At 56.2% G+C, this 23,057-nt stretch overlaps 1 protein-coding gene across 7 annotated transcripts in view; it reads right to left on the bottom strand.

Moving 5' to 3' along the window:
* Positions 1-23,057, bottom strand: part of SSBP3 (single stranded DNA binding protein 3) — a 162,204-nt gene that overhangs the window by 24,596 nt on the left and 114,551 nt on the right. For 2 of the 7 annotated variants that reach the window (XM_070259877.1, XM_023629491.2), the window contains exons 6-7: positions 1,418-1,498; positions 453-512 (exon numbers count right to left, since the gene is read on the bottom strand). The exons of 2 other annotated variants lie outside the window; for them this stretch is intronic. In XM_070259877.1, coding sequence (XP_070115978.1) covers positions 453-512; positions 1,418-1,498 — 141 coding nt within the window. Of the gene's footprint in view, positions 1-452; positions 513-1,417; positions 1,499-20,041; positions 20,066-23,057 lie in introns of those variants that run through there. 3 more of the 7 variants (XM_070259878.1, XM_023629500.2, XM_070259881.1) reach the window with 2 other exon arrangements.

The raw sequence follows: 23,057 nt of genomic DNA, 5'->3' as shown, positions 1-23,057 counted from the left end.
ATTTCCCCCCCTAATAGCAGGATTACATTTACCAGCCTTGGCAATTCTCAAAAGCTTCCAGGAAAAAATGCACGTTGTCAATTAACTTCATTAAGGAGGAAGACCCTTTTCCAAGAAGGGGCTGGAGGGGCGGGGTATTGCCACCTTCTCTGGAACAGCTGAGCCCCTGCGTTCCCTCCGGGCCTGCTTCTGCGGCTGCCTGCCCCCAGCTCCATAACTGGCCGCCCACGGCCCAGCAGGCAAGGCAGGCGAGATGCTGCGAGGGGGACCGCACCACCGGCGCAGAGCGGACACAGGCCCTCTCTGGGGACCTGCCTGTAAAAGCCACCTCCCACGTTAAAACCTGTGCCCCTGCCTCCCAATCCTTTCCCCACATTTTGATCTGAGTCAAAATCCAACGGGGGTCAAGGGTGGCAGAGCGAGGGGAGAGAGAACACGAAAAGGTACAGTACCTGGTTTCCCATTCTGATCGGAGGCCTGGGGCCGCCTGCGTATCGTGGTGACATAAAAGGCTGCAATTACAGGGAATTAGTTCAATGACAGCCCGCACTACTGCACGGTGACAAACACAAATGCACTCCACTCCTCAAAGTTCAGGTTTGTTACAACCAGTGATCTTTTAAGCTCTCTTTCTCCCAGTGACCTCGTCCCTCTGGGGAGAGGGCTCAAGAGATGCACACATCACATGTGACTCCTGACTCCACGTTTATTCACGGAGAGCTACTTGGGTGACGGGGCAGCGGTTGGGACTTTGCATGGGATGCAGAAGAGCAGGTTACATCAATGCAGGGCAAAGGAGGGAACCTCTGCTCGCAGTAGGGCCAATGAAAGACTCAGAAAGGGACTTACACGTAAAATGTTCAGGGTGTGCAGACAAAGCTGGACACTCACGCACAGGCACGCATACACACATACACACACACACACACACACACACAGAAACTGACAAGGGGGTGGGGCAGAGGAGCGAGGATTCCAGGGGGGGACACGATGAGCGCGGTGGGGGCAGCGCACTCCCTCACTGAATGCAGGGGTACGGGCAGAAGCTTTCTCAGCAGCGAGCACACAGAGACCAGGCTGGGGATGCAGCTTCGCTTACGAACGAATGGTTAACCAAACTCAAAAACCAAACCAAAAGTGAGAGAGGAAAAAACAAAAACGCAAAGGCCACTGACAAGGTCACAGAAATATTTTTTTTTCTTTTTTTTCTTTTCTTTTGGTTTCATGGCCAAGCTGGGTGTGATGTCCAAGGACTGAAGACTATCTTTATGGAAAAAAAACTGTTGTTTAAACTTTCACTTGTGGATGAAGCCTTGAAGGCAATGGCTAGAGCACGTTTTGATTTTTGTTTTTCCTCTGTGGGCTCCGTCCTCCTGGTGCCCCGCGCCCCCCGGCGGGTGGCAGCCACAGTGCGTACCTGACTGTGGGGTCCCATCATGCTGCTGGGATTGTGAGGTGGAGGCTGTGCGTGCGGCGAGGGCTGTGACCCCGGAGGACCCTGTGAGGCCAGACAGTAGAGGCAGGTTATAGATCACAGCACATGGAGAAGCGCAGGAGAAGCTTAAAAGAACCAAAATTAAACCAAAATGAAGGGTGGGCGGCGGGCGTGCGGGCGGCGGGCTCTGGCTCTGGCGGGCAGGGAGGCGCGAGCTGCTGCTGAGGTCGTCGGCTCAGTGTGTAAAACGGCGAGCGGGAGGGAGAGAAGCTGATAAACACACTCACAGGGGATTTACAGGCACGAAAAATCAAATCGAGCTCCTCTGTGAAGCACGCAGGAGCAGGGCCCAGGCACTGTTTGCCGTTGGAGCGGAGTTTGCCATGTTAAATACGTTGGTTCAGCCGGGCTCGGGGAGCACAGTGACACACAGAAGCGGGACCACTCTGCAAAGCGTGGAAGTGCTGCTCATGGGGCATGGGCAGAACCGGGTGAGCGCCTGCCCCCAAGGAGCTCCCAGGCTGGGGGCGCAGAGACAGGTGGTGGGCACCTAGAGACCAGTCCACTGAGCGGAGGGAGAACAGACAGGAGGAGCGAGGTGGTGCCAGAGAATGAAAAACGGGGACCAAGAGGAGGAGACGGTTCCCGAGCGCGCACCCACTCAGCGCAGTTCAGTAATTCACCTTCACCTGAAAACGGCCCCGTGATGTGGGGTTTCTTATTCCTCCTCTTACCAATGAGGAAACTGAGTCTGAAGGGACAAGGGGACTTGGCGATGGCCACACAAACGGCAAATGGCAGAGCCAGGGTGAGAAGCCTGACAGATGCAAGGCTCACCCCAACCCTGCAGCGGGAGCTCGAGCAGGCGTGCGCAGAGGAGGAGGACAGGGCTGGAGGCCCCTGACCACGGGGGTGGGGGAGGGGCTGGACTTGCCACTCCAGTCGGTGGTGAGCCACCCACGGTTCCAAGCTGACCCCTGAAGCCCTGGGCTATGCTGACCTCGACTCCCCAGAAGAGACAGGCCGACGGATTCACTTAAACGGCGGGGTTGGTCAAACTGTGGGTTGCAACCCATTAGTGTGGGTGGTGAGATCAATTTAGTGGGTTGTAACCATTGTTTTTTAAGAACCTGAAACAGAATTAAAAAATAGAAAATCCTGGACCAGCTTCATGACTTTTAAGGCAATTGTTTTTCATTAGCCTCTATTTCACTTATAAATATACACATGTATGTGTATACACGGGGTCACAACATCAAATGTACTTCCTACTGCATGTCCCCATCAAAAAGCACAACAAGCCTGTCCTGGAAGCACCTTCCTGCCCACTCGGGGCCCTCAGAGCTAGACATTCGTGCTGGGGGTGAGATGCTCGCCCCGATTCACTGCTCTCCACCCACGATGGTGCCGTTACGCTTGGAAGTTGCTCTTGAGAAAAACTCAAAACATGCATGGGGGATGCACCGGTGTGGTTAAATTAGAAAAGAGAGTGAGAGAGCGTCTCTGAGAGACACAGGTAGAGTTTTCGTCCCCATCTTCACCCTCAAAGCCAGGCTGCCCAGCCTCCTGCCTGCGTGGGAAACACAGCTCACAGCTAGGAAGGCGCAGGCGGTGGGCACGGAGACGCAGAGGAGAGGTGTGCAGAGCAAGATGCAGGGGCCGCCCAGGAACCCGGGGCCACCACTGCAGACAGGCCTGGAGCTTCCCGGCCAAGCGAGGGGCTGCTCACTTCCGGAGGGCTCCGTGGAGCAGATGTTCCCTTACCTGCCACGCTCCTAATTTCAACAAGTGTGTGTCTTTCTAGCGGCTGCCAGCAACGGCATGGTTTGTTACCATGAGCAATTTTCTTAATTAACAGACATTAATTAGCCATTTAGCAATTTTGCAAGCATTTGTTTAGCGGCTTTCCTAAACATGAATACCACTGTGATAATGGCACTGATTAGAGGGTCCCCTAATTAACAGCACAGGGAAGGAAAATTGAAATCACATAAATTAAAAAGGGAGGGGAAGTTAATGAAGGCGGGACATATTTGCACCTGCAAGTCTTTTGTACCATGAAACTTGGGTGCAATGTAAACAAAATAAGATAATTTGAAGCCAACCCCTGAAAAGAGAAAAATAAAGAGAACGGAGGAGGAGGGTTCAAGGGTGAGGTCCAGTTGCCAAGAGGAGGCAAAAGGCGTTCTGTCGGTTCCCAGGCTCTTGGCAGGCAGGGAGCGCCTCCTCCTCCCCACCGTGGTCACCCTTCCTGGGAACACCCAGCGCTTCCTGGGGGAGCAGTGCAGCTCTGAGCCGTCCTGCACACCTGTGCCCCCTTGGGCCGGGGGTGGCTATGGGGGCTGACTCACTGACGGATCAGAAAGAACATAAGTAAAGCACCCAAGAATGTCTGCCACCCATGGGGGCCTCAGTCGACGGCAGTCCTCACTGAGGGCGAACAGTCGAAGCCGAGACTGGAGGCCTCTGCCTGCCCTTCCAAGCTGCCCCTCGGCCCTGCCTTACAGCTCCTGGGCCCCCAGCGGTTCAGAGGGCAGGCCAGTGTGTGCAGTCACTCTGGTGACTTGTCCCTGAACGCGTGGACATGGCACAAGTTGCCTCAAGACAGAGGCCCGATGAGTAGTAAGGACCCAGAGCGGCTGGTCAGGGAGACCCCTGCCCAGCCCTGACAGCCTCTCTGGCCTGTGGGAAGCAGTGGGGTGTGGGCTGTTAAGCGTAGAGAGAGGGTAGCAGTCTCCCCTCTGACCTGGAGCCGGGGTTCAGAATACTGAGGACAAGGGAACCCTGGCCCAGGCCAGCTGGTCACCCAGAGAGAAAACCCCACCACGCTCTCCACACAGACGAGAATAAAGCTCAGCGCTCACCCCGAAAGGGGAGGAAGCTCCTCTCCCCCTGGGTCAGGCTCTGGCCAGGCTCTGCTTGCGGACCTCCCCGCACGGCCCCCAGCACTAGTGGGAGCTCTTCAGGGAGCCGGAAGCCCACCGAGCCCAGTGGTCACCCACGTCCGCCAGGAGCTCCACCCTCTGTGTCTGCACCACCTCCACTCGGCCTGGAGCTCTCCATCTACTTCTGTCCCGGCTCTGTCCCTGAGACTGTGTGACAGCACAGGGAGGGACCCCACACACGGCACATTCTCAGGAGCACAGCACGAGGTCCCACGTGGGGGAAATGTTTGTTTCTGTACAGAAGGCGACAGACGTGTATGCCCATCCCCACGAGGAGGTATGGAATTGCTGCCCTGTGTTTATTAGGCCACAGAAAACTGTTCTCTTCCCAACCTGCATTCTCAAAAGAGACTGACAAGTAGGTTTAGAGAAAACACTTTATGGTCTTCTTAACTTGTTACCCACTAGGGCAAAAGACTACAGAGGAGGCAGATGTAAAAAGGATCTTGTAGGATTTCTACCTTTGTTGGGATGCTGGCTTCTTTCCTCCCTAAACTCTGAACAGACCCAGCAGGCAGGGGGGGAGAAACGAGGCAGAGGTGAGAGGAGGGAGTCATAACACTGGCGAGTTTTCCCACAGAGGACAACCCCCCAGGGGAGCCTTCCAGGCTCCCACTTGCTGGCAGCTTTAGAAGAAGCCCAAATAGGTGCACCTGGGACCTGCCTGGCCAGGACGGGCTCTGAGCCCAGCTCCACTTAGATCGCCTTTAAACTTCAGAGGCTTCCTATCCCAGGTGCTTAGCCTAGCGAACCCCCCCGGCGCCCCACGGAGGTGCCGGATACAGGCAGACACCTGAGGTGCACAGAGCATGGGGCTAGACTGGGGTTGGGGTCCTTACGAAACTTTGGGAGAACTGTACCTGCCCGGAAGTCACTGTTTGTTGGATGGTTCTCAGAGATCCTGCCATCCCTTCTTCCAATGTCCTTCATTTACAGGAAAGAAAAGAGAGGCCCAGGACAGAGGTGGGACACCCAAGGCCACAGAGAACTGGCTGGTGGCTGAACCACATCTAACTCCAGGCCAAGGTTCTATTCACAATAGCATGTCCCCGGTCCAGTGAAGTTAAAGAAATAGGATTTGCAAAAGAACTGGGCTCAAATCCTGACTCCGCCACTGACCGCATCTCTGTTCTCATCACAAAATGGGAACAATTACAGCAATAATAACGGAGCCACACATCCCACACGGTGGAGGTGGCCTTCCTCCGCATTTGCTCACATAATCCTCACCCCTTTGCAGTAAGGGCTATCAATTACTCCATTTTATAGCCAAGGAACTGAGGCTCAGAAAGGTGACGCCACTCACCTAGGGTTGCAAAGCTATTAAGTGGTGGAGCCAGGCCTCAAAGTCTGATTCTAGAGCCCCAGGAGGTCTTAGCCGGTCCCCATCTACAAGCCTTCGAGCAGTGCCTCCATGTCACACGTCAAGCAGGAGGAGCAGAGAGGAATGAGTCCCAGAGGCGCATCTAATCACTCACCCACATGCACACTGGATGCTGACCTCCTGTGTGTCTGGCCAGCCCCTCATGGGGGCTGGGGGTGTCAGGGAGGTGCATCAGACTGCTCTTGGCCCTGGAAGCTACCAGGCTACTTGGGAAGAAGGATGAGGACACAGCGATAAACAAGCTCGAGTGTTAGCTTAAACTGCCAAAGGCTCCAAGGGAAGGGGAAAGGTAAACTGAGGCCCAAAGCGGCTGGAGAATGTAGGCCAACAGGGAGCCGAGATGGAATGGGCCCCTGACAGGTCAGAACTCTTCCACTGCACTGCACTGTCTCCAAGGGGTGACGGCCCAGGGAGACCCCAACGCAGGAAATCCCTCTACCGAATCTGGGAAAAGGAAGCAGGAAACGTGCCCACTTCCTGTCTGGGCGCTCACTCTGCCCCAGACTCTCTTAATGGACTCGCCATTCTGTCTCAGACATTCCCAAGATCTTGGATCCGAGATACATAACCCCTGCACTTCCTTTCGCTTCTTTTTCCTGCAACTTCAGCACTGGGTAGTGGTCCATCTGGCAGCCTCTGAGAGCCACTCAGGCAGGGCCTGGGGACGCTCTGCTATGGGTGTGACGGAGACAAAGCCTGGGCCATTCCACTAAGATGCTGCACACGGACAGTTCAGTGACAAGAGCCTTTGCTGGCACCGATCAGTGTGGTGGGAGCAGAGCGTTTCCACAGCACAGCGGATCCGAGGTCCCTGTGGAAAAGCATTTCAGTGCCGTGAGCAGGAGCCCCCAGGCCTCCCTGTACTTCACCTGAAGCCGTCCCAAGAGATGGGCTTCTGGCAGGATGGGGAAAGCTTCAAGTCACACAGACCAGAACCCCGTCCCGGCTCCTGCAGGACGTGCTTGAGTCCAGTTCCTCTGAGGAAAATGGAATGGTCTACAAATGTTGCAGGGAGTGGTGTGGCTGACAGCACTAGGCAAACAGAAGGTCCCCAGTCTTCCACGGTCCCCATGCCTCATGCTCCAGGGGCCACTCACTGCCCATTTACAGTGAAAGCGGGAGCTGGACTTGCTCTGCCAGGAACTCCCTCCTCGTCCGTCAAAGCCCACACATCCTCCTTCGGGAAAGCTGCCCCCGCTCTACCCAGTCAGGTGTTCTCGGAACTTGGGGTGTCCTCCTCAGACATTCTACCATATCTGCGGGTGCCACGTGGGCTCAAGGGTAGCGACACTTGCCTTCCACCCCAGACGGACATCTAGGCAGGGCCTGAACAGGGCAGCGAGGCTCGGCCAGCAGCTGGACCCCACAGCCACGGTCAGCTAGCCCCTGGGTGCGCACATCTAACGCCTTTGAGTTCAAGGGACCAGGAAGAAAAGTTAGGACCAACAAGGTGACCAAGTTGGTCCTCTGAGCTAAACTCTTGGGGGTGACAGAGGACACTCCTTCAAATTAAAAGTCAGATAAAAAAAATAAACCTGCATTGGTTTTTTCTTTAAGGAGAAAAACAATAAAAGCTATGTGCTAAGTTTAATATTTCCAAAACTCACTGCTCCTTCACCAAACGCTACCCCACACTCCCCAAAGCTGCCTTCACCCGTGTGGAAATCATGGACTCAGAGAAATGGCTGAGACTCAGCCGCGGGCTTTCTGGTGCCCAGGTGAGCCTGGAGGGAGTGTGAACGAGGACATGCTGTGGCCGGTGGTGAGAGCACCGGCCTCAAAAGCCCAAAGTACTAGGGGTGGAGTCCTGCCTTGTAGCCCTCGGCTGTGGGCTGCTCGTCTGTAAGCGGTGACACCGTCCTCAGAGGAAAGCCGTGAGGGCACTCGTGACTGCCCAACGCCACATCACTGCCACCTAGGCCAAATTTGCCTTTTGTCTTCACAGAAGATCTCTGGGGAAAGAGACCTTGAAGTTTTAGTTGCTCAGAGACAAAATACTCCACGTATCCCCGCCCCTCCCAACTCCTGGGGACACCGGCCACAGATCTGGCAAGGCTGAAGGGGTGGGTTTTACCAACCGGCAGCGGAGATGGTGACTCGCATTACTGGTGGCCTGTGTAATCTGCCTGCTGGGCGTGTCACTTTAATTGAGGGAATATAAAATTACATTAATTACACACATGGTAAAAGGCAAGCGATAGACAATCCAGTTTGCTCCTTGGACACAGAAGCTGACAGAAAATGTTGGAAGCCCATTCCGGGGTGAGGGCCAAGGTGTGCCCAGCTGCTACCAACACCCCAAACCCATCAATGCAGTCTGCCTCCACCCACGGCCCCCCCCGTAGGGGGACGCCGACCACCCAGGGCGGTGAGGGAGGGGGACCTGAAACTCTCCCTCCCTTTATCGTGCAGCTCACCGGTGGAAAACTTATTTTTTCTTCATTTCGACCCCTGGGAAGGAACTCGGCAGTGGCGTGGGCAGCTGCCTTCCTATCCTGCTTCTGTCTGTCCCGGAAGAGGCTTGTGTGTGTGTGTGTGTGTGTGTGTTTGGGGAGGGTTGGGGGTAACAAGCTGGAGTTGGAGCTGAGATTACCAGCTCGGGGCAGAAGGAGCCTGAGCCATCCGTGTGCCCACCCAGCACGGGCCAGGCACAGGCGTGGCAGGTCCTCAGAGGGCTGAGCTGGGCCACATCCAACTGTGGAGCAACCACCTGGGCTCCAGCTCAGCCCCAGAGAGCTCCCAGTCAAGGGGCTGCTGGCCACCTAGGAGACAAGCCCACAACACCCACGACCCTCCATGGGCACCAGACGAGGGGGATGGGTTTTGCCAGGGAGAGGCCTGGTGAGCAGTGGTTCCACCTTCTCAGGACAGTTGGGAAGTCACCAGTTAGAAGGAGCAGGACAGTACATGTCTCCCCCCTTGGGGCCACCTCTGGGTAACATCAGAAATCCTCACAGCCACTGAGACGAGCAAAAAACTCCTTATTTCCACCTGAGCAAAGGCCCAGCCGACGGGCCCTTCTCCCCGCGCCTCTGTGAGGAGCCGGGACAGCACTGGGCAGTCAGAAGGGCGACGGGCCGCACACTCATGAACGGGGCTTCCAGGACAGGAAGCCAAGACACCTGCAGGAGGCGCTCAGCAAATGCTTTGCTCAAGAGGCAGGCGGCACGCTGGCCCCACGGAGACAGAGACGCAGAATCAGCAGGCGGCGGTTTTCAAAACAAAGGGAGGAAACTGCAAATGAAAGTACAGGCGGCGTCCAGGACCTAACGGGGAGCTCCCCCACACGCGGCTCCTGCCTGCTCCCCCAGCCTTGGCCGGGACGGGAAGACGGAGCCCCAGGGCCAGGCTCGGTGCCCCGCACAGCGCTGCACACCCAGAGCGGAGGCTGCGGGCAGGGGCAGCACAGGACCCCAAGGCCGCCATGTTGAGCTGGAGTAGGAGCTGGCAAACCTCGGCTCAGGGCCAAATCGGGCCTGACACTTGTTTTTGTAAATAAAGTTTTATTGGAACATGCCACACTCGTTCGTGTACCGTCCACGGCCGCTTCAGTGCTGTATCGGGAGGGTAAAGTGGTTGTGACAGAGACCAGATGGCCCACAAAGCCTAAAACATTTATGACCTGGCCCTTCACAGAAAAAGTCTGCTGACCCTTGAGCTAGGTAATGGTTTTCACGACTGAATTCTCAAGGAAAAGGAAAACGCTACTACAACTAATTTCTGATTTTAACCATACATCTTTAATAAGATAGATGAAGCAAAAATTAACATTTTACAAATGAGAAAACCGAAGTCCAGCAACATTACGGTGATTTACCAGAGCCAAGATTTATCCCACCATTAGGACAAACAGAATGAGCGCCTGGACCAGGGGTCAGCAAACCTGGGTTCTAGTTATCCCATCAACAGGCCATGTGGCCACCTGTGAGCCCTGGCTTTCTTGGCCAATGGTCTTGAACACAATGGCCTTTCATCATTATAATACAATCAGCAGCATTCACGTCCAGCCGGTCAGTCCTGGAGTCTCTCCTCGCTGACCATCTCCCCAGTTGCATCCCTGCCACGGTGCTGGGAACAAGCTCTTCCCTCACTCGCCAGCACAGAACATTCTGGGGGCTGGATTCCAGGCCTGAGTGCTTTCAGCAGGTTCCCGCTATCTGACCCTCTCCTGTGCAGGGAATTCACAGGGAAACTCGTCCTGTCTTGAATGGCTGTGGTCGGGATGGGGTAGGGATAAGAGAGTGACTCTGCCTCCAGGCGCTAAATCCTTGGGGCCTCCCTCCAGGACGTTCTTTGCATGTGCCTGTATCCACACAACTGGCCACTCTGCTCAGAGACACAGGAAAAGCATTAATACCCAGAACACATGGGCAGAACCCACGTCCACCTGGTGTCCCCGCACTGGGTCACCCTGGGCCAAGCATGCGGGAACAAGCAGGACTCTGGCCCTCCCCAAAAGAGCTCCCAGCTGGCTGGAGAGACGGAGCTGCTACCACAGCAGCAGTCCAGCAGAGGCAGGGACCAGTGCTCTGGGGAGCCAGGTGGCAGTGACCACGGAACAGTCACATTTGGGCAGGACCTGGAAGGATGGGCAGGCATCCTCCGGCAGAGAAGAAATGGAAGGGGCTTTTGGGCCCAGAGACTGGCACCTATGCAGCAGAGGCAGGAAGAGGCATAGTGCTGGAAGGCCTTATGCACAGGATGGTGACACTGGGGCTGGGACCTCCAGGCTCAAGAGCAAGGTCATTTACCTTTGGGAGCTCATGCAAGGAAGTGGTGATTGGATCTATGTCTTGGGAATCACGTATCCATTCCATTCCTTTCCAAAGGTGTTTCTACGCCCTCCCTCAAGTTAGAAATCAAGACTTGTGGCCACTGGAAAACAGTGAGTCCATAGCTCTCTGGGGCGCTAATTCTCATCTTTTGTTGACTACACATGGAACGTGCACCTGCTACCCTACTGAGCCACACTCCAGCCCCAAGCAACCGGCCCTCTTTAATGCTGGTGAAGGAGCTGGGGCCCAGATGAGGGTTTCCAGTGCCCTGTCCCAGCCCTGTGGGTTTCCGGCCAGGATCCAGACAGCACAACTCTCCCTCCCCAGCTTCCACTGTAGGAGAGACAAGCTCTGCGGGTGAGTGGGCAGGTGGAGACAGACCCAGGATCCAGAACCACGCCAAAACCTTGGAACACAGGAGGAGGCCCACCTTGCCAAGAGAACCAAATCCCCCCAACAAGATTGCCTTTTGCTCTGAAAACGAACAGTGCTGAAAGACGCACTGGCGCCAGCCCGCCAGCCTCCACACCAGCTCTCGCCAGCACTCAGGCTGCGCTGTTAATCACGACAGCACAGCGAAGGCGAGGTGCATATTAAGAAGGCACTGCCTTGGCCACCCAGAGAATTCCTGCTCCACTTCAAGCTCTCCAGACGCAGGCACGCACACAGCCTTCCTGCCCTGCCCCTTCGCACCGCGACAGACAACCCAAAAAGTGAAGATGCATCACATCCAACTAGGAAAGGGGGATGCAGGGCTCTGGAAGCCACAGGTCCAGAACACCAGAATTCAACCCCACTGTCCAGTGGGCAGCAGAGGGCTGAGCAGGGACCGGGAGAGTCGGCCCAGGTTTCTCCTTTAGCTTTGCGGCTCCTTAGATGACAGGAGGTTTCTCATCCCTCTTCCTCCCTGAGAAACTTGGGAATGGCCCAAGATCTCTTCCTCAGCTAAGGAGAAGCCACAGGATGGGGCAAGGAAAAGAACCAGAACTCTGGGGAGAAACAGGTGTAGGAAGCCTGCCCGTGGTCACCTGGGCAGGGGGCTATAAAACCTGGCACAGCTCAGTGGAAACCCGAGGGGCAGCCGTGCAGTGGGTGCTGTTGGAAGAGCGCCAGATTCATGGGTCAGGAGCACGACCTGCTGTCCCCTCTGAAATTCACTCACCTGGCCTGTAAGATGGGCCACCCCCCCTTCTCACAAATAGCCGTGGGACTGAGATACCGAGAGTCAGGAACTTAGCCCAGTGCCGGGAACTGGCCCTCGCCAGCGGGGGCTGCTGATACCTAAAGCTGTGGCGGGACCCTTCTCACCTCATGGAATCCCAGGAACCCCTCTTTCTCGGACTAAGCCTTTCAATAACCCACTCACAGGGAGCTGTCTCCACCAACAGGTAACCCGTCCCAATCTGAGCTAGTCTCAGACTAGAGGCACGCCCCTTGTGGACCCCATCTGATGTTGGGTGCTCTTCAGAAAACTCCGCAGGAGTCGTCTGGCCCGTGAAGTGCTCCCTCATTTCTTCTGCCCCCAAAGCCCTTGATGCCCCAGAGGACAGGAGCATGTGTCCTCTGCTTACCACTGCACCTCCCATGTCCACCCCTTCTAAGAGTGTTGCATTTACAGCCAGGAGACTGAGGCCCAGCGGGGTAAAGCCCCTGCCCCAGAACGGACCACATGTCTCCAAACTCCTAGCCCCTTCCCACGGCTCCAGGCTAAGCTTCCTGGGATCAGACACTATAATTAATCGAGGAAGAGGCACTTAATCAGATCCACATTTGGTGCGTATCTTCTCTGACCTTGGGGCAAGACTTTGTCAAAGTCTTCCTGACGTTAACTGACTCGAGGCTGAAGAGCCTTCAGAAGGGGAGGGGAGCATTCTGCATCTGTGGAAGAGGCCGTGAAGACGTGCTGGAGACGCAGAGACTGGGTCTGAGAGCAACAGCTCTGGCTGTCATCCGGAGGATCAAGAGCTAAGGGGTGAGCGGACGAGGGGCTGGGTCACAAAGAGCTCGAGATGTCTTACCACAAACCTGGACTTCACCGTTTTAGTAAAGGGACACCACTGATAGGAGGGCCCTTGGTGGAGGGATGAGCCTCCCCGCTAACCTGCACTTAGCCCAGGCTGGAGTCCGCCCATGGACAGAGAACACCTGGGGCCTCCCAACCCTGGGAGCCCAGCGGCCAGGCAGAAAGTCGTCATTCTCGAATGTGTGTGAAGAAACCGATGAGCGAGCGCCAGCCTCTGGAAAGGTGCCCTTGTGCAGATTCCTGCTCTGCTTCCATTCCCACATTCCCAAATGCAGAGGTGGTGAAGCAGGTGGAGCTGAAACTCAGAGGACACCCTGGTGAGACTCAGTAGTGACAGAAGTCAAGAGCACAGGCAGAGCCAGCCCCCGGGGGGGAGAGCGGACCTAACTCACAAGAATGAGCTCATGTTCATGAGCCCAGCAGGAACGGATCAGAGGCTTCTGGACATACATCCTGCTTCCCTGCCTCCACCTGCCCGTCACCCGTAAGATGGACCAGGGCACAAGGAGTCAAGGTGGTAGGGCCCAAGGAGGTCAGCCAGGTGGGCAGGATTAAGTGAAATAACACGTTGAAGGGTCCAGTAGGGCCTGGAGCTCAGTAGGTGCCAAATATGTCAGTCTAACTGAAGGGCTGAGCGCCAATCAGCCAATCAGTCCGGAGAACCCCAGAACCTCTCCCACACACCTCCGCCACCTCGGCTGTGCTGAGCCCCGGAGACTCCCTTCTGGAAAAAGGAGAAGACTCACAGCGGCCCTTGCTCCTGGATGAGCCGAAGACTTAGCTCCACCCTGGCCTCTGGCTCACAGAAGAGAACAGCCCCAGGACACAGCTGCTTGTGTCTACAACACGGGCCCTGAGCGTCTGTCCGCATGAGGTGACTGGCGGGGCTTGCCGGGTGTCACTTCATGGCGTCCTCACAACCACCCCAAGAGGTCAGGGCTATCTTCACCCCCAACTGTCAGATGAGGCAACTGAGGTTCAGACAGGTTAACCAACTTTCTCAAGGCAACCCAGTGCCAGCCGAGGCTGCCTGACCCCAGGAAGGACGGAGCGCCTTCGGAGAGGGTGGTGGAGGGATGGGACATGGGGCAGGCGAGCCAACAGGACACGCAGGAGCTCAGGGGCCCTGCCGCTGGGCTTCTGACCACTGGTCAACATGGATGCTGGAGCCAGTGAGCCATGTTTCAATGGCAGTCCTGAACATCACTGAACACATAGCATATATGGCACGTATGGACAGCCAGTCCTTGCCAGAGCTCAAAAAGGAGGCTTCGCGGTTCGCTGAAGGACCACTCCTCAGCACAGCTAAGGAAAGCAGTGCCCAGAGAGGTCGGGTCACTTGCCCAGAACACGTCACCAGGAAGTGGCAGTGGGCTGTCTTGTTCCAAAGCCCCTGGTCAGAGCCACTGTGCACTGTGACGCCTCTCCCACAGCGGGTGCCCTCCTGCTCCCCCCCCAGCACCGCAGACAGAGCTGATGTGGTGTCCCCGGGGTGGGGGAGCCCCTTGGAGAGCCCAGCACCCAGCATAGAGCTGACACTTCATGAAGGCTGAGGTGCCCTATCCGTGCTCTTTCCAAGTCTAAGCCCACCACTCTGGTCTCAGCAGGAGACGGGGGCTTTCTGGAAGACAAGCTCAGAACCAGCAGCGGGCCTGGCCCAGGGGCCTCACTTATCTCAAGGCCTTCATCTGGGGGAGAGCTTGTCAGGAAAAGGTCGGCTGGGGAGTTAATTCAGGCAGAAACAGGACATGAACCCGAAACCCACATTGTGGGTCTCCTGTTGCATCCCCAGCTCTTAGAACAGTGCCTCACACTCAGTGAGATCCGAGAATGCCCTCTGACCTCCAGCCAGATGCCTGGCCCACCCAGACTCCCCAAAGGCAGTTTCCTTTCAGGGTGGCATGATCTTATTCGGGGGTGGGGGGGCGTCTATCCTGAGCCACGTAATGCCAAGGCATGTTATTACAGGATTCTGCCGGAATTCTCTTCCTCAAACCTCATCTGCTACAAGGGCTGAGGAATTCGACCTTTTTTTTTCAAGGAAAAAAGCCTCAGCATGATTTGCAGAGAAGGAAGGTGGAGGCAGGAGCAGAGGAGGGTGTACCCCCTCAGCCAACTTTGAAGAGACAAAGCAAAAACACAGGCCCCCCAGTGAGAGGCGGGAGGATCTTGTCGGGGAACAGACACGCCACAGTTCTGGGACAGCCCACAGCAACCCAGCTCTTAGGCACGGGGGAGACTTCAACTCTAAAAGAAACCCACAGTAAAAACCCAGGTCCAAAGGGGAAACGATAAACCAGCCCGAGCTCTTCATAAACGAGAAGCGAACGCAGTGCTCACACCAGTCCTGGAGTATCAGAGCCACACAAGTCCGAGATCCGGGAGTCAGCCTACAGCTCAGGAGGAGGCCCAGAGAGGGGGCACAGGCGCTGGGGTCTTGGGGCGCGAGGAGTGGCGGCAAGAACACAGCCCGGGCCTCCGATGTCCAGGGCTCCTTCCCCTCCCTCAAAGGGGCAGAGACCGAGGCGGGTGTCTCGGGGAGGCAGAGGCAGCAGCGAGAAGCCAGCTGCAGCCCCGGCTGGGCTCCTTGGCGTGGGGCTGGCTCTGCGTTAGGGGGCAGCCGAGGCCCGTGGAGCACGGGGCTTTGTTCCGAGCCCGCCTCCCAGGCACTGCCAGCGGTGCGGGGTGCACAGGGCAGCCGGCAGTGATGGATGCTCAACTCTCCATTTCATCAGTGAGGGTGACAGCGTGACACGGGAGTGCACGGGCTTTGTGGGGGGTGTGGGGGGGGCCAAGTGTGCAGGCACAAACATGCCTGCATGTGTGCACACAGGCACACCCGCCAGCCAAGGCCAGGACTTTTTTTTCCTTTCGAGGAGGGAGCGAGGGGCCAGGCAGCCTGGCATGCCAGGAGTAACCTTTTGTCCACTGTTGCTAGGAGCGCCAGCACGGTCATCTGCGGCTGGGAAGACATCAGGCACCAGGCTGGCTGCTGGGAGGTGCAGGAGCACAGCCTGACCTTTGTGGGGGTGGTGTTGGCAAGAAAAAAAGGTTTTTGCCCTCTCTCCTACCCTGGCCTTTCAACCCAGGCCAGGCCATTATGGGGGGAGGTCTGTGTGTGGGTCCTTGGTGGTCGGGGAGAACAGCCCAGACCACAGCATTGTAGAGTAGCCAGGGGTTTATAAAGCCCTCTTGAGCACCGCTTACTGGAGTGATGAGCAAACTAAGGCCCAGAGCGGGGAGGATGATTCCCCAAGGACACACAGCAGTTTCACAGCAGGGCTGGACTGAAACCAGGGCATCCAACTCCCTGGGCAGGGGTCTTCAGGCTTAAAGCCTCCTGCTGGCTTCATCCCAGTTGCCAGACGAGGGGGCTGCCGCTGTGGGAGCCGAGTCAGCCTGGAAGCGGTGGGAGCTGGGGGTGGGGAACCGCCTACGTGGCCCAGGGCCCAGCAGTTGGGGCGCCCCGCCTCCGCTCTAATCCCTCTCAGCAGGGGTGACCCTGCCTTCTGTCAGTCTGGAGGCAGACGGCAGGGCGGGAGGAGGGCGATGCTTCTGTGCCCTGGAGGAAGGGGCACACTCTCCTGACCCAGTACCTCCGTCCTCCTCTCCCATAGGCCAGCACATCGATCAGACCCCCTGGGCCCACAGGGAAGCAGCCTGGGAGAGGGGCTGGGGTTGGAGAGCAGGGCCCAGAAAGGGGAGGGGATTTGCATCCATCATTTGCTCCATCTGGATCCACCGCCCATCCAGGCCTGTCTTCCCAGAGCCACTCTCTCACCAGCGTGAGCCTCGGTTTCTCATCCATACAGTGGGAATGCTGTTAGCTCTCATGCCTGCCTTACAGGGTTCAAATGAAATCACAGACGAGGATGCCTTTTCTAATCCTGAGAGCAACCAGAAGAGGGTCCGACAATTCCACTGCAGGGTGTAAGGGCGGCCAGGGAGGACCAGGCTGGGCGGCCACAGGACCACAGGCGGGGCCCCCTCCCCTGGGAAGGGAAAGGTCCGGTCCGGCAGGCTAGGAGGTACCTCAGACTCAGCCTCTCACCAGACCTGCCTCCTGCTCTCCCACCACAGCCCCAACCTCAGTCCAATGCGGGCCAGAACTCCAGGCCTCCTCCCAGCTCTGCTTCCCCCCCAGCTCCAATATCCAGCAGGGGACCACCAGTTGAGGGCAGGGAGGCACCAGAGCACCCAGTTTCCACTCCAGCTCAGGCCCTCGCCACCTCCCGAAGGACCACAGCCTGGACTCCACACCTCCACACTGGCCAGCCTGGCATGAGCCTGGCCCCTCCAGGCCACTGGTGCCCTTCCAGGACTGTGTCACTCCCTTTCTTAGGAACTCTCCATGGCTTCCCTCTGTTCTTAAGTCCATCATGCTGTCTATCCAGGCCTCCTGTTATCCCAAGTTGGCCCTCCACATCCACATCCTGACACACTGCCCCCTGCCCCGCTCACTGGCAAGTGCCTCCTGCTCAGGCCTCAGATGGCCCCTGGGCCAAGCTAGCTGCTCCCCTTGCCTGCCTCCATGGCACTGACCCTCCATCAGACTGTAAACCCATGGCTGCCTCCTTAGTCTGCAGTGCTCACCAAAGCTGGGTGACTGTGAGGTCACTGCGTCCTTAGAGACCATGTGTGGCCAATGTGCTAAGGGATGGTCATCAAGCCTGGCTGGCGTCACATGGCTTAGGTCCCAGGCTCAGACTCACCATATGTCAAATGGGGACCTGGGCCCTCCGCCCCCCGCATCAAGTCCTCCCTAGTAGCAGGCTTTGAAAACAACAAGAACAAGGGGTCTAATTCTTCCCAAGTCTCCCTAGGTCCCAGACTTGCCCTAGTGGGCACGGAGAAGTCTTTCCTGTCGCAGCAGCTCTCTGGCAGAAGGAATGTCAGCTCCCTCTGCTGCTGCCTGCTTCCCGCCGGAGAGGAAGGCAGGAAATGGACAGCACTCGGCCCAGCTCCTGGGAACTGCCATGCTGCTGTCACCAGCCTGTTCTCCTTTACTGGGCTTTGATCCTCCCTGGAAATACTTCACCCCATCCCAAGGCTCACAGTCCCCAAGGCTCTCTGCTGGGCAACTAGATTCTGCTTGGTTACCACCCGCACCAAGGAGCTCACTACTTACTTCATCATTAAATTTGGAGGGTGGTAGAAACGTCCTCCCTACAAAGATTCAACTTAGCCTCCCTGTTCTTTTCTCTCAAGGATCTGAGATCTAAGGGCTGAGCCTCACAGAGGCAGGTCTGAGTATCTTCCACATGACAGAACTCCAGACACTTCAAGTCAGCCATCAGAGCCCTCCCGAGGCTGCTTCTCTCCCAGAGAAGCCCCAGCTACTTCTGCGGGAGAGAAGCATTTCCTATAATCTCAACAGGAAAGGTCCAAGGTTGTGTGTGTGTCTCTCCCTCTTATTTCCGGACCATTTCTCTGATTCCTGGGCTATACACATCATTTGCTCTTCTCCTCTCCCCCCACAACTGACGGAGAGGGTCTCTGGGGGCAGACCTCAACTCTTCCCAAGCCTGCAGGAACGAGGACTCACTGGAATGGGGGCACATGTCAAGCCCTACTGTCCCCCACCACGGTGGGCAGGATCAGGATGTTCAGAGCAGGATGGGCTGAGCTTTTGGCAAAGGGAGCTGGGTCCTCCAGGACTGTCTTCTCCAGAGAAGGCACAGGCTTTAGCCCTGTGACTTCTGCTGGGCCTCTGCAATGCCAGTGTCCATCATCGATGTGGTGAGCACCCAGGTCCCTGCCTCCACAGAGTAGCTGTTCTAGAACACAGACCTGGCCAAGGCATCACCCGGACCAGGTGCTCCAGTGGCTCCCTCACCCAGTGGATGGAGCCCGCCCTCTTCAACAAGGTCCAGCAACAACTGCCAGCAACCCCTCTGCCACATCTCCTACTGAGCACCTGTCATCCACCCCCTTCTAGATGCCATCCCAGCCAGGACCACGGTGCCTCTAGGAAGCCCCTTCTGATCTCCTGTCTGGGCAGGCAGGCCTCTCCACTTCCTGCTACAGGGCAGGGGTTTACCTGTCAGGCTCTCTGGTGGGCTGGGTGCTTCTGTGGGCAGACTACGGTTGATGCAGTTCTGGCCTAGAGCCAAGCCCCATGCTTTCACAGAGGTGGCCGATTACAGCCACTAACCACAGGCCTGCTTGCCTCTGGGCCTCTATTCTACATTGATAAGCGAAAAGTCTGGACTAGATCAGGGATGGCAAAAACACAGGACATGTACTACCATTTACGTGGCCACATTCATGGTGGACATTGCCAATCAGTATTTGCTGAGCCTGGACACAGCTTCAGAATCATTCTCAACACAATGTTCTAAGCAGCCATCACTAAGCAATCAGAGCTGGTATTTGAATCGCAATACTGCCTACTTTCAAAGAAGATGGCTACAGTTTCTCTTCCTCCCTCCATTACTTCCCTCCCTTTTTCTTGTTCTCTATTCTCTCTTCTTCCTCCAGACAATCAGACATGTGTCTCCATCTGGACTCCTGATGCTGTGGAAGGACACGAGAACCAGGAACCAGGAGCCTGGGCTCTACTCTGATTTCAGTCCTGGGCTGATAACTCGGGCAGGTCATTCACCTTTCTGAGCCTCACGCGCCCCAGCAGCCATGCCTCCTTGCAGAAACTCTGTGATCAAAATGAAAGCAAGTTGCATGTCTAAAAACACTACATCACTGAAAACAATTATTGGAATTTAAAACAAAACAAGAACAAAAACAGCCTGTACCCAAAGCTCTCTTCTCTGTGACTCCTGCCCTCCCGCAATTCCCCAGCTCTGGACCTGGAAATTCTCATTGGACAGTGCCTCCCTCAGAACCACCTTAGGGCCAAGGAGCAGGGGACCAACCCAGCCCAGCGGTCCCGGCCAAAGGCAAGCTGAGTTTGCCAGATGTGCAGCCCAACCGACTTAAGCTGCGTGAAAAAAAATGCCACTGCTTGATTATGTAAAATCCATCTGGATCCAAAGCAGAAAATCCAAGTTGGAAGGGCCCTCAGAGACCATCTGGTCCACCCTCCTTCATTTACTGGTGAGGAAACAGGGGCCCAGAGAAGGGGAGCAACTTGCCCAAGGTCACTCAGCAAGTGGCAAAGCAGGGAACCAGAACAGGCATCCTCAGGATCCGGTCCTCTGTATCCTTCCCCACTCCAGAACATCATCCCTGGCCCCTCCATGCCTGTCAGAATGCTGGATATCTAAAGCTTTGGGGCTGGCTGGACTCCACTCCTCGTAATGTGAGCAACAGAAAGAAACTCAGTTCAAACATTTCCCAGGTCCCTAGTGCATGCTGGGTGCTGTGGATGCCAAGATTAAGGCAGTAAAGAACATAAAGAATTAGAATGCCCTTGCTAAGTTCTTGCATAAACCCAAGAACCTCACAATACTCCCCAATAGTGAGATACAGGTCAGGTCGGGTCCCAAACCACCTCACGGCCAGCCCTGCTACCAGACACACCTCATGCCACAGGACCAGACAAGCGCTGTCCACCTCGGGAACCCGAACACCGAATAAGAAAAAGCAAACAGCCAGAACCTAATATGTGGATGGCCAAACCTCCTGACCGCAGGAGGAGCCTTGCAGCCTGGCAGTCAGAGGCCAGAGGAAGGAAGGCCCGTGTCGCTTTCTGAGGGGATGGGAGGTGGACAGCTGCTCCCTCCCACCCACACCGGAGGCCCTAAATTTAGCACCAACTGGGGGAAGAGTCCTGACCTGAAAACCCAGCTGTCTACCTTGGGACGGGGTCTGGCCAGAGCTGAATCAGCCAACCCAGGCTGGCTCCGTGGTGCAAAGACCCTCCGGCAGCAGAACTGCCTGCCCAGGCCGTGGCCAAGTAGGGGAAGAAGTGCAATTGTTGGCAGCAGATAAAACCCTTGATACCATCTCTACTTCCCTTCTAATATCAGAGTGGCCGCCTGCAAGATGAGCGAGAGGCAGGGCCAGTAATCAACAGCTAATATTCCTATTGTGAGCTGGCCTGCTCCGGAAACGGGCAGCCGCTACCTCCTTCCAGAAAGATACCCTTTCCCCTCGGCAGTGACCCAGCCCGAGCGGTTCAGCATCATGGCTAGGAAAGCCCCCATTCACCTTCATCAGACTCGTGGGAAATGACTCCCCAAGGGGGTGGTGGGGGTGAAGTTGGCCAAAGTCACCCAGGAAGCAGAGTCCAGGGCACACAATGCCTGCTCAATGACCCAGTCAGCTCTGATGGTCCCCCCGACTAGGGGTCAGAGAAGACCTCACGTCGAGAGGGTCCAGAAGTTACCTCTGTTTGACGGTGGCTGCTGGTGGCTAAATAAGGACAGGAATCAGTCTCAGCTTTCTGAGCACACACCCCTAAACGTCACAGGGGAGGGCCCAAGAAGTATGTCTGGAATTAGGCCTTAACCATGGACAATTATACCAAAGCAGGAAGTTGGGAGCTGCCCACGTATCAGGCAGATCTCTGCCTTGCCCCAGACTCAGGCCAAAATAGAAGTCAATGGCCTATTAAAAAAATATAGCTGGCTCCTCTCCATCTCTTCCCACCACAGTGGCCTGCACTGGGCACCCAGATGCCAGCAAGCAGCCTGAATAGGGAGGCTCACAGGTGGAGCCTGGTATCTGAGCGGGCTCTGTCCATCAGGCAGGAACGCCACATTCCACTGTATCGAGGGCATCCATGGCATCACGGGGGAGGGCACGTGAGCCTGGGACAGAAGTCTCAACCAGACAGCACACCATGGGAAAGACCACCAGCTGGGTGCAGACTGCCCATCTGCAGTGGCCAGAAAGATGGCTGCCCCTCGGCATGGACGACCCCCTCAGACAGTAGCCCCTTGGGTTTCTCCTATGGGGAGAGGGCAGAAGCTCACCTGGGTTCTATCTTTCTTGGGTCCGTGGGTTTCCAAAGATTTGAACATCTCACTTTCTCTTCAAAGTCTGGCCCCTCTTCCGGATGCCTCTGGTCTTACCCTAAGCCAAGCCCCAGGCAATGCCTGGTCTGATCCAATCTGGAGCCTACACACCAGTTTCTGAGGCTGGACCCATTTCCACCCCTGGTACAAGGACCCAGTTTGGGCTGCATGCTAGGAATGCACACAGATACACGTATGGCCATCCATTGCCCCGGACCACCATTCCTACGTGCCTCTCACTCCTCTCACCACTATCTTGGTGGGTGACCTGCTGTATCTGTTTTCGGGGAACAACCAAACATCACAGATTCCCTTCTTGGCCGGTGAGCAGCATGTCCTAACCCTCCTCTCCTGGGAGGGAACACCAACCAGAATGTGAAATCTTCCAAAGTACAAGTGTCTTCCGGGTCATCTCCCAGCCAGGGAGGAAATCCCCTTAACATCCCTAGGCGGTTTCTGTCACGTCTTTGCTCAGACCCCGCGAGTGACAGGGAGCCCCCGGCCACACGCCGCCTAGTCTCACTGCTGGACGCACAGAGTTCCAGCTTACACCTGGCAAAACTCTCCTGGGACTTTGCCTCACTGGTCCCAGATCTGATTCTTGGGCTTCACGGAGAAACCTCTGCCTTCTTTTCTACACAACAGCTCTTCCCACGTTCTTAGCTGGAAGACTAACCCTTCAAAAGGTGTGGGCAACTCTGGCAGATTCTCAAGCCCGTGGCAGACAGTTTTGAAAGAAAGATGTTACACTCAAGAGCTTCATCACAAAATTCCTTCCAGCCCTGCAGGCTGAGACCTCTCCAAGGCGGCACTCCCGAGTCTCGATCTGGTTTAAATCGAACCAGGCCCCCAGAGGGAAGGGGGAAATGGAGGTGGCGGTGTGGAGCAGTGGAAGCCTCACCCTACCCGGGCAAAGAGAAAGCCCCTGAGGGCCCAACAAGGTGGCGTTCAGAGAAGGCCAGGCTCTCGCCCCGCGTGGGATCTGCTTCCGCCTTTGGTGGGCAGAGTGTGGGCACAGAAGCTGTGGGATGCCGTCTGTGATCACACTCGGAAAATATCAAGTGGTTAACCAGAGGGAGAGGATTCCAAGACCTGCCAGGATGGTGGGTTTTTTGTTTTTGTAGATTATGCCTAAGGTTTGTAGTTTGGACAGGCAAAGTAAACAGTGACAAGGACAGCAGCAACAAAACAGAAACGAAGAACAGTGTACTTGTTTCAAAAAAAAAAAAAAAAAAGCCTTTTGTTAAAAGACAGCTCCACATGGACTTGGAAGCAGCCCCATGGCCTTCTTGACCAGGGGTGGGTGGGGTCGTGACCGTGAGGATGGTGTGACGAAAACAAACTCCAGCAGAAGTGACACAGCACATGCAGGAGGTGTCTGCTCTCCACCTCTCTTGTCCCTCCTTGTCTTTGGAAGGGGTGGAGACGGATGGGAAGGGAAGGGTGTGACCCAGCATAAAGCAACTGTATTTAGACCATGGCAAACTGAGCTGCTACTGTCTTCTCTCTCCCTCCCTCCCGCCCGCCCAGGCCGGGCCTGGAGTGAGACGAGCACAGGACCCAGCACCCAGCACGTA

The sequence above is a fragment of the Equus caballus genome, chromosome 2, assembly GCF_041296265.1.
Source record: "Equus caballus isolate H_3958 breed thoroughbred chromosome 2, TB-T2T, whole genome shotgun sequence".
Lineage (NCBI taxonomy): Eukaryota > Metazoa > Chordata > Mammalia > Perissodactyla > Equidae > Equus > Equus caballus.
The sequence above is the reverse complement of the archived record's forward strand: the minus strand, read 5'-3'. Positions and strand labels throughout refer to the sequence as shown.